This window comes from Poecilia latipinna, unplaced genomic scaffold (genome assembly GCF_001443285.1).
Source record: "Poecilia latipinna isolate Pla-1442-1.1 unplaced genomic scaffold, P_latipinna-1.0 Scaffold1308, whole genome shotgun sequence".
NCBI classification, from domain to species: Eukaryota; Metazoa; Chordata; class Actinopteri; order Cyprinodontiformes; family Poeciliidae; genus Poecilia; species Poecilia latipinna.
The window spans coordinates 194,503-204,748 of NW_015113924.1; the positions used below are offsets into that span (position 1 = coordinate 194,503).

At 42.7% G+C, this 10,246-nt stretch overlaps 1 protein-coding gene across 7 annotated transcripts in view; it reads left to right on the forward strand.

The window, feature by feature from the left end:
• vav3 (vav guanine nucleotide exchange factor 3) overlaps positions 1–2,775 on the forward strand; it is a 111,100-nt gene extending 108,325 nt beyond the window's left edge. For all 7 annotated transcript variants that reach the window (XM_015055292.1, XM_015055293.1, XM_015055294.1 and 4 more), the window contains 2 exons: positions 1,160–1,311; positions 2,709–2,775. In XM_015055292.1, the coding sequence (XP_014910778.1) occupies positions 1,160–1,311; positions 2,709–2,753 (197 nt within the window). In that variant the 3' untranslated portion in view covers positions 2,754–2,775. The remainder of the gene's footprint in view (positions 1–1,159; positions 1,312–2,708) is intronic.
• The last annotated feature ends 7,471 nt before the right edge of the window (positions 2,776–10,246 follow it).

Here is a 10,246-nt window from a genome sequence, read left to right on the forward strand (position 1 = left end):
AAAAAAAAAAAAAAAAAAAAAAAGGAAAAAGACCTGGCATGTGAGGCATTTTATTCATTTATGTAGCTGTGTGTGTGTGTGTGTGTGTGTGTGTGTGTGTGTCTGATGTGTGTGTGTGTGTGTGCGCCTGTGGGTCCGTCCGTCAAAGAAAAAGTGGAAGTGTCCAAGTTCGCAGAGCCTCTCTATATTAGATATTCTATCCCCACGGCCAGGTTGTAGAGGTCTGACATCCCATTTCAACCTGTCAGCTTAGCCCGGGCAGAGCGGGCGGTCTGGACAACAGGAGAGGCGGCAGGGTGGGATGGAGCTTTGGTAACTGGCTCTACCTGCTCCACATCTGTCTGGCACTGTTTTCTCCTCAACAGGAGACATTTATTCTCTATCTCTCACACACACACACACACACACATACGTCAAGACACCGGAGCTGGTCTTCGTCTGTGAAAACTAGTTGGAACTCAGATAGTGTTTTCTTAAAGAGGTTTTCAAGTCCGATATCAAGTATTGGTATGTATCTAAGAATAATATCTAACAGATTAGTATAAAGAACTAAATACGGATCAAATGTATTTATTTAGTCAATCAAATTTTCTTCAGTGAGTCCTGCAGCAAAGTGCTTTCTGTTGATTCAGGGATAAAAATGAAGCAAGGAGCTAAAATATTAGTAGAATCATAAAAATGGCAAAATGCTACATTGTACTAAAATTCTAAATAAATGTGTCTGATCACCTAAAGCTTGTTCTACCATTTGGCACTTTTTTTTTTTTTTTAATTCTAAATTATAGAAATGCTTCTGTTATCTTCCTCAATTGTCAAAAGTTGTGACATAATTTGATTAGCTCTTTTTTTTCACAAATGTACTTGGATTGTTCCATCTATTTTCATGAGATGTTCTGCTGCTGCAATAAAACATTAATGAAAATACTTATTTTAAAGCAATTAACGCGTTTTCCAGGGGTGGGCAGTAAATGGGGAAAAGTTTTTCTTAAACCTTTTCAGTTCTTTGAACTCATCTAAAGCTCGTCTCCACTCCTGCGTCCACATCAGTCGGACTGTCTGTACGTGTTTGTTCATACCTGTTGTGGAAATGTCGGCACGTTTGAACATTTTCTGAAATGTGTTTTTCTTTTATTTTTTTCTTTCCGTTTTTCGCCCCAAGTGCTGACGCCCAAAGTGATCGGCGTGGCCATAGCGCGGTACGACTTCAGCTCCAGAGACACCCGGGAGCTGTCGCTGCAGGAGGGCGACGTGGTGAAGATCTACACCAAGTCCGGAGCCAACGGCTGGTGGCGGGGCGAAGTCAACGGCCGGGTGAGTGTCGCTCCTCAAATCAGAGGAGAAGAAAGTTGGACTGCGGGAGCAGCTTCATGCTTTTTATTTTTCTTTTAATTTTCTGGATCCAGCCCCCAAATGCTAACACTGTAGCTTTGAATTGGATTCCTTAAAGAAGTTTAAATGTTTCTAAAATTCACCGTAGAGTTCCCTGTTAAAGAACTGTTTACTCTTGTATTGATTTGAGAAGATATTTTGATGAATATTTTACTCTGCAAGGACCCAGAAAACATTCCTGTCCACTTTTCATGGCTCGTTCTTCAGTGTGTTGTTGTTTACGCCTAAATCCGTAAAAGCCAATCCCGGCAGAGCTCTCCACACACATTACCGAGAGACGTCGGGGTCAGAATGCAGGGAAATCCCCCGCAGTGTGCGCCGACTCTCTGCATTTCAGCAAGGAGAGTCTGGAAGTGTTGCTGTGTTTGTGTTTCGATCCTCTGCTCAGCCAGATGTTGAGTGTTTACAGTGAAGGGAAGCTAAAGAGAGCCGTTTGTCCCAGGGAAGGCAGTGGAAACCAGCTGGTGTAACTCACTGTGACAAACATCTCTCTATTTTAGAAGCTTTTCTGTAAATTATAAGATGGATTAGAATGTGATAAAAACAACAATATGTTGATAATTAGTTGTTTTTACTTGATAATGTCACCTGTAGGCACAGATAGACACTAGGTGGTGCTAGAGCACCTGCCCTGTTTCTTCTGGACAAAAGAGTGCCCTTCTGAAATCTTTATTTTTTTTCATAGTGCAGCATATGACCTGTAATTAATTTCACAGTACTAAGGCAGAACTTGCTGTAAATGCAATAATTTATACTTATTTATACTCTATACTTTTCACGCTTAGTGTCATTGCAGCTCTACGTTGTGTTGCATCAAAGAAAATTTCTGCAAAATGCGTGTGAGTTTATAGTTGTGACATTAAATGTGAGAAAAATGAATACTTTTGGAAGCTACTGTATGTATAAAAAAAAAGTTTTCATTAAATAACCGTGTTACCTTTTTTAGCTCACGTAGCACTAAGGAAGCTCGCTGGGAATTTCACAGCAAGAAAAGGGAGACGGGGAAAAAAATTACAGGATCTCAGAATGAAATTGTAGCTTCTCATCTTGGGAAAGCAATTTTCAGAACAATATTCCGTATCTTTCAGTGGCGGCATTGCTAATCTCGCTCTCCAAAATCGACTTTTGATCTTTGGATTTTTGCAGTTGTGATTTATCTGAAGCTTAAGCAGCTTCACTTCACTGCTGCCGAGTTGGAGTTTTAAATTAAAACACCGGCGGGGAGGTGACAGTAATCAGCCTGTTGGTTCGTGTTAAAAGCTGAATGAGAGGATGAGGGTTCTTAATCCGCCACTTATTCTCCTTCCTTTCTCCCTCAGGTCGGTTGGTTTCCGTCTACGTACGTGGAGGAGGGCGAGGAGTGAGCCGACCGACCAGCTGGATTGGGAAAAAAAGAGAAAGAGAAGACTGAGCAGCGCGGCCGCTCGACTCTCCTACACGACGCCCTGCTGCCTCAAACCGCCCCAGCGGCCTTCGGCTGAGAGAAAGGGCTACAGTGGGCCGCGGTCCCAAACAAGCCCCATCATTTCTGCTCGACTCGGTGCGGCGGAGCAGCCTGACCGTCGAGGGGAAATGAGCTCGGCTGATGCTCCCTCTCTCCAACCCTTCATCCGTCACTTCGTTTCTTCCCCACCGGCCTGCCGCCATCCGCCCGTCTCAGCTCCCACTTTCTCCCACAAGCAAAGACTTGGATGCCATCAACTACTGGCTCTCTAAGGAGTCCCTCTATGTGAAGTTTTTCTTTTTTCTTTTTTTGTTTGGATTTTATTTCACTCTGGATGGATTCCAGCCAGTTGTGACCTTGCTCGTGTGTTTGTACTACAAACGCAGGCCGTTATTGACGACTCAGATTCATTCGCACCTCCCTCCTTCCTCCATCAGATTGCGATCGCAGCATCGTCGAGCTCTTACTGGAGGAATGGCGGGGAGCGGGCGGGGGTGGTGGCGACGGCGTCGGATAGCGTCACCGCACAGCTGCCAGCGATTGATCGCCGTTGTTCCCATTTTCCTTCGCTCTTTATCTCCGAGCCGAGCCTCTCGTGTTGTTCGTCGTCCCGGCCGTGAACGATCCTCCCGCTCTTATCGGTGGCGGCTTCTGTCAACAGGAGCCCGTCCGCCGGGGGTTTATCTTATTGTGGGCATTAGCTGCCTGTCAGGAGGAGACAGCCGAGCCCGCACTTACGAATGGTTTCTTCAGCTTCGACCTCGCCGGGGGCGACGGCTGACTCGGTGTTCGCTGGCTGCCAAAGGTCTTCATACCCCTTGAACTGCTCCACATTTTTGAGACGTCGCAGCCAAAGTTAGAAACTTGTTTTGCCCCAGTTTCTCTGACACTCCTCAATAAAAATGCAGGTCCACTAACTTGGAGTTGGTTCCACTAAATCAAATTTAAGACTTTTGAAGACCAAATACAAATTTAAGGTCTGTATCTTCACAGAAATGTACAAATTAGTATTTCTACATTATATATTACTGGTGTATCACATTATATTATTCATATTTTATATAGTAATACCACTGAGGTTTTTTTTTTTCACAGAATGAATGTAGCATCGTGTATGTGGCCAACAGAAGTGAGCCGGTGGCAAAGATGGATGTAGGCGATAAATTTACACTCGAACCTGATAGACTGAAAAAATCTAGCTAGCTAGCTGAGCCAAATTAGCAGCTAGTAGCTGTAGCCTCAACCGCTTGGAGTCACAGAACGCAATGCAGACGTCTGAGTGCGACTCAAACTGAAAAGTTGGACAAAAAATAAACTGCATACAATACACATTTTTAAAAATAGTTTTATTTTATTGCCAACTTACATTTTTTCCAACGAGTTTAAAACATTTTAAGGCCTTAATTTCAAAAAGTCTTACCGCTGAGGCTTTTTAAGGATGCGTGGAAATCCTGTTTTAGAGTTTTATGTTCAACTTTACATGTGGAATAGTTGAATGGGTGTGAATACCTTTGCACATTTATCCTATGTTGTCCTGATTTATCTTCAACACGAAATCCTTTTCCAAGCAAAACTTGTACTTTTCTTCCATTTTTTCTATCATTTATAATCCTCTCCGGAGGTCAAGCGCTAGGCGACCAATCATGAGCCGGTCTAATTTCTGTTCAGGCAACCAGAACACTATGTTGAATTTTTATTTTTTTAATTTTTATTGTTTTTACTCTGCTTTACTACTTCTTTTCCTGACATATTTGGATCTTTGCGTTCTGCCTCCCTAGCAGCCCACCACACCAGAGGCTGTACTTGTAGACGTAGGAAAGTGCATTTGAAGATGAAGTTGCAGAGCTGAGATTGAAATTTAACCGAGATCAAGGCAGCTGTCACATTTGAAAATCAGCCCCGAGGCGATTCCTTCACTCCTCATCTCCCACCCATCCCCCCACTGTCACATCTTCATTGTGTCGACGCCAACTCGCATTGTGCCATGGTGTCGGTTAATGGTTTCTATTGTGACTGTTTTGTGGACTTAATGGGTCCATTACGTGTGAAAGTCACGAATAACACCCTGCCACATCTGACACTCGCCACTTTTTTTTTTTTTTTTTTTTTTTTTTTTTGTTCGTCAAGAACGAGTCACATTAATGAGTCTTTTTTTCTTCTTCTTCTTCTTTTTTTAATGGCTTTCAAATCAACAATGTCAATAAGTGACCACCAGATGGAAGCATCCTAAACGCAGCTCTTAAAGTCTGAGGATGACGTCATATGATTAGGAGGAGGAGGAAACTGGCTTGAATTTCTCAGTAAATCATATTTCTGTTTTGGCTTAAATTTTAATTTATGAATTTCTGCTATGTTGATTATTAACCCTGAAAATCTTCCTCCAATAATATCGCCAGGAAAACAGAGACCTTCCTTATATAGATAGATCACACCTTCCTTTTGAAAAAAATAAATAAATAAAAATGGAGCCGGTTCTCTAATCACAGACTCCAGTAATCCACTCCCGCTCTTCCTCCTCCTCCTCTTCCTCGGCCTATTTGACCTCTGACAGCAGGGCCATATAAAGCTGCAGGTCTTCCTCTGCCCCTCTCCTTTTTTTTTCTTTTTGGAGCGCAGGAGGGATTGGTAGGAGGCTCAAGGGTATCTGTGATCTAATCATTACACCATCTCCTCACCTCGGCGACCCCGCCGCATTCGTCTCTGTCTCTGTCTTCCCCTCCCTTGTTTCCCCGCCCGTGTCTCGTCCAATCGCTTGCGGAGATGCTTCCCTGCGCAAAGCGTTGACCGGTTTTAATTTGACCTCAGATGAACTTTATGCCAATTTTATCGGAGATGATTTCTGCATGTGGAGAAAGAACTTCAGAGTGACCATGTAGACTCCCGTCATTTCTTTTCACCTTCAGGTCCGTCGTGATGGACGTTTGCGTTCAGATGTGTCGTGTGTGTGTGTGTGTGTGTTGTGTGTGTTTTGTTATGCCAGTAAAGCCAAAGATGTATGCTGTATCTGCCGTCTCTCGTAACCACGGTACCCAACCACTGAGGCCTGACTCTAAAACGGTGCAATCCTGACTGTAGCAGAACCCTGTATTGTTGCTGTATTATACTGTAAATGATGTACAAAGAGCGGAATAAAGATATACACTGCTTCTTCTAATGTCTTGATGTATCGGTTTTCTTCTTTGTTGTGAATTGGATGAAACGGTGTTTAATTTAGTTTGGAAGTGACTTTTAGACCTGGTGGTATGTTGAAGGTGTACAGACAGTTCATGGGGAAAAATCTTTTTTTTTTTAAGTGCATTCAGAAAAACCCTATAACAACAGACAGAAATATATTCTACATTTAATCTTCAGCTTTCATTTCATTCTTAATCCATATTTTAATGTGATGTTGATCCACCACTTTCAGCTGTAACAAAGTTGGAAAACGTTCCAATGGGTTTAGTGGTCAGTTTGTGGGAATTTTAAGCCATTCTTCCGAAAGTCCATATCTGAGATCAGACACTCATGTTGGACGAGAAGGCCTGGCTTGTAGTCGCCGCTGTAAGTCATCCCAATATTTTTCTGTCACGATGAGATCATTAAAAATATTGAATAAATATTAAATATTCTTTAACTTTTTTTTTTTTTTTAGAAAAGACGAGACGAAAACTGTGAAGGGAGCCTGAAAAGTCACCATAGGAGGTTTAGAAAATTAGCTTTCTTAAGATCTGTTTTGAAAGAGCAAAATGTCAAATTCTCCTGAGACACAGTGGCGTTTTAGGTCGCAGTTACTGCAGTTTGGCACAGAAACAACACAATACATCTTAGCCACAGACAAAGAGCAGCATCGTGCACTTGGATGACTTTTGCTAACTGTAACTTAGTGGATGAACTTAAGAACCATGGAAATGGGCATCTCAAAAATTTTCAGCTTTATTTAATTTCTGCCTCATTTTTGTGTCCCATCCTGGTAGCTCAAGTAAAGAAGTTAGTGAGTCGGGTTGCCTTGCAGAGTTATATTTTATTTTATTTTTGACAAACTAGATTTTCACACAGACTTGTAAAGGTTTTGCATACCCTGTGTCAATGTTTCATCCAGAAATACTAGAAACATGCTTTTATTTCGTAATGAAAAAGGTTTGGTGCAGATTTGCCTCTTTAGAACAAACGTGAGAAAATCCGAGTACAACAATATTAACCGCATTTAATTAACAAAATCTTCCTTTACAGGACAAGCAAATCCCCTGCTTGTTTAAGGTCTGCAGTCATTAGGAAATTCTTGTTCTATTAAATAAATCTTTTTTCTTAAATAAATAAATTTAAGAAGAAATTATTTCTTTAGACGTAACTGCAATAGAAGTTCATGGATAATTTTTAATTAACGAACATTTTTAAAGAAACCTTTGAGACTCTGAAAACTCCAAGGCTAATCCATATTACGCTTCTGTTCATTCATGGGAAACAGCTTAAGTTTCACACAAAACATGCAGGTAAGTCATAAAGAAATGAAACAAAAAGCCTCTCGGCTTCATTGTGGTCGCTCCATCGCTGCAGGGCGCCTCGACCCCATTAGGACCCGGACTGGGACTGAAGCGACAGCGTTGCGCGGCTACTCCCCCCCCCCCCCCAGGACTTTAAATAACCCCCAGCCAGCAGGGGGGCTGTTTCTCACCAGCTGATTGGCTAATAAGTGTGAACGAATGTGGGGATAGACTTGTGCGCCTTGTTGCCGCGGCCTCGTCGATAATGAGCCAAGTAAACCTGAGTTCTAAAAATAGTGGGTTAATTAAAGTAAAGGTGGAAAAGCAGGGAGAGCGCGTGTTGAAGTCACAGTCAGTGGCACAAGGCGGTGAACATATTGCTTGCAGTGTTACTCTGCAAAACCGATCCGAGTCAGGTCCGGCTGCGTTTGTGCCCATGTGTGGGTTGCCGTCTCCCCCGGCCATCTGCTGAACCAGCTTACCTGCCGCCGGAGCCTCGGAGATCGACCGAGGCCGAGGTGGGGTGCTGGTCCGAAAGCCCACCAGGTGTGCCTCGCCTCGGCCCGGTCAGAGGGAATCACACCAGCGCGCCTCCAGCTGAGCCGCGGACCGCCGGCCTGACAGATGGGCTGGATGACATCAGCCTTCTTCACTTTTTTTTTTGGCTCAACTTTTCTTGGCCTCCACTCAGTCGCTTCTGATATGAGATTCTGCGGACGAGCAGAGATTCGCTGCAGACGACAGAAGGAGACGCTCTGATGATATGAAAGCAGGTGTGGAAGGTGCTGTGGCTCTGATCTCCCGGGTTCCAACAATCAAAGTTCGTGCTTCGGGTTCCTCGGAGTGCGCGTTTTTCCGCCGACGGAAATTTGGTGGTGTGGACTTAACTGATTCATGAACGCCGCTGGCAGCCATGACAGTTTGCCAGCTCATGAGAAACGCTCAAACTCAGATCCAGAGAGTGATTTCAGCCTAGTGAGGATGTCAAATAAACTAATAACATATTCCTTAAATGCACGAGCGGGTATTTTAGTCATCAAGAACCTGAGTGAAGGTCCGAAAACAAATTGCCTTTATGGTGCAGCAGGATATTTCATATCTGTTTATTGTGTTGCGTCAAACATTTTTGTGTATTTTATTCAGACTTTGTGTGATAAACCAACACAAAGTGGCCTATAATTGTGAAAACAGTTTCTTCCACATTTCTGGGTTGCACCAAATGCAAAAATTTCTGACATTTGGTGAAGTTGGAGTTAAAATTTCCCCTCTCTGCTGCTTTACTGATTACTGCCTTCCTTGCCTGATTAGTAGTTAAGATTCACTGACTTACATTTCAGATGTTTTCTATAAAACATGTTATAAACCATATATAATTTCCCACATATTCTTGCTAGGGCAGAAAATCCCAATGAAGTTTACTGAGGATTGCGACTGGACGGTCATGCTTTGTAAATGCTTTTACAACGTACTGTTGCAGGTTCTTAATGGTTGCAAGGACCAACTGTCTTAAATCTGATCAATTTTGTCCTGCAGATGTCAGACTTGCCCTCAAAGCAAGCAAGAGCCTTAGTCTTTTTAACAAGACAACTGGACTATGAATGTACCAGCAACCTGTCCAGGGTTGCCGCCTTTCGGCCTGCGACCCTGCAAGGATGGATGGCATATTGAGGATCCTCCTGTGTCTTTTTTGGTGGATAAAGGCACACGATTGAAATGGCAAGAAAACAGGAACTTAGATGACCACGCTGAAGACGGACGTTTTTAGATGCCTGGTACATAAATGGTGGTATTAAAAAAAACTCTGTAGTCATCAGGTTTGTTATTAGACACGTAAACTGACTGAACTTTTTAAAAGACAGTAGCAGCTGCCTACTTTTCCAATTGTTTCCAATTTGAAAAAAAAAATTATCAAAAATACTTTATTGATCCCAAAGGGATATTAGATATTTGTGTAACTTATATAAATTTAAACTCTTCAAAAAGTTATTGTAGATAGTGATGGATGTGGGCAGGAAACCAGAACAATGGTAATGCTAACTACTACCTGCAACACATGCTAACAAGAAGCTAATAACAGCTTACGTCTCCTCATTCTGTTTAAACATCAACTAAAGACAGTTGTACAGTACTGTGTGTGTGTGTGTGTGTGTGTGTGTGTGTGTGTGTGTGTGTGTGCGTGCAGCTCGGCTGTGTTTGTAGCAGTTCTCATTAAGTTTTAAGCAAGTCAGCCATATTGGATTTTCTGGAGATCAGTGAGAATCCTGGGATTTCTTAAACCTTTCAGCAAAATGATGTTCATTCACTTTTGAAAGCAAAAAAAGAAAAAAAAATGATGTCACTACTGTTTAAAAATCAGTATGGTGGTACTGTATTTATAGAGGTCATATTTAGCTCTCTTGAGACTTTTAGAAGGATTTAGCTCATTTCTGTCTTGATTTGGCCAAATGTTCTGGACCAGTACGCTGCTGAAGAACCCACCATGACGACCCGTTTTCAGCTTAGTGGCAGAGACCACCAACTTCCTGTTTGAAATGTATCCTGCTGTTTCAAAGAGTCCTTGACTGGAATAGAAACTGACCCACCAGTCTTATCAATCTTAAACCCATTTGGTTGGAGTTGTCGAGATTTTTCGGGTGAGATTAAGCCAATGCGTTCAAATATTTAAACTCACCGTCAGCGTAACTCTTTTGCTTTGCTTTTCCTGAACTTCTTTCAGTTGTTGCCCTCTTTTTCATCTTTCCTTTCTGTTTATTTTTTCTGAATCCATCATAAAAACCGGTCAGGTTTCTACTCCTTCAGCTCTGAACTCCATCCATCATCGCCTCCACCCGTTTGTGTTTTCGCCGGCCGGGTTTATTCCTGTCTTTTTCGGCTGGCCGCCAGGGAGCCGCGTCGTCGTCGGCAGCCGGACCAGCCGCTGTGTGTAAATATCAAGCGGCGCCCTCTCCTGGAG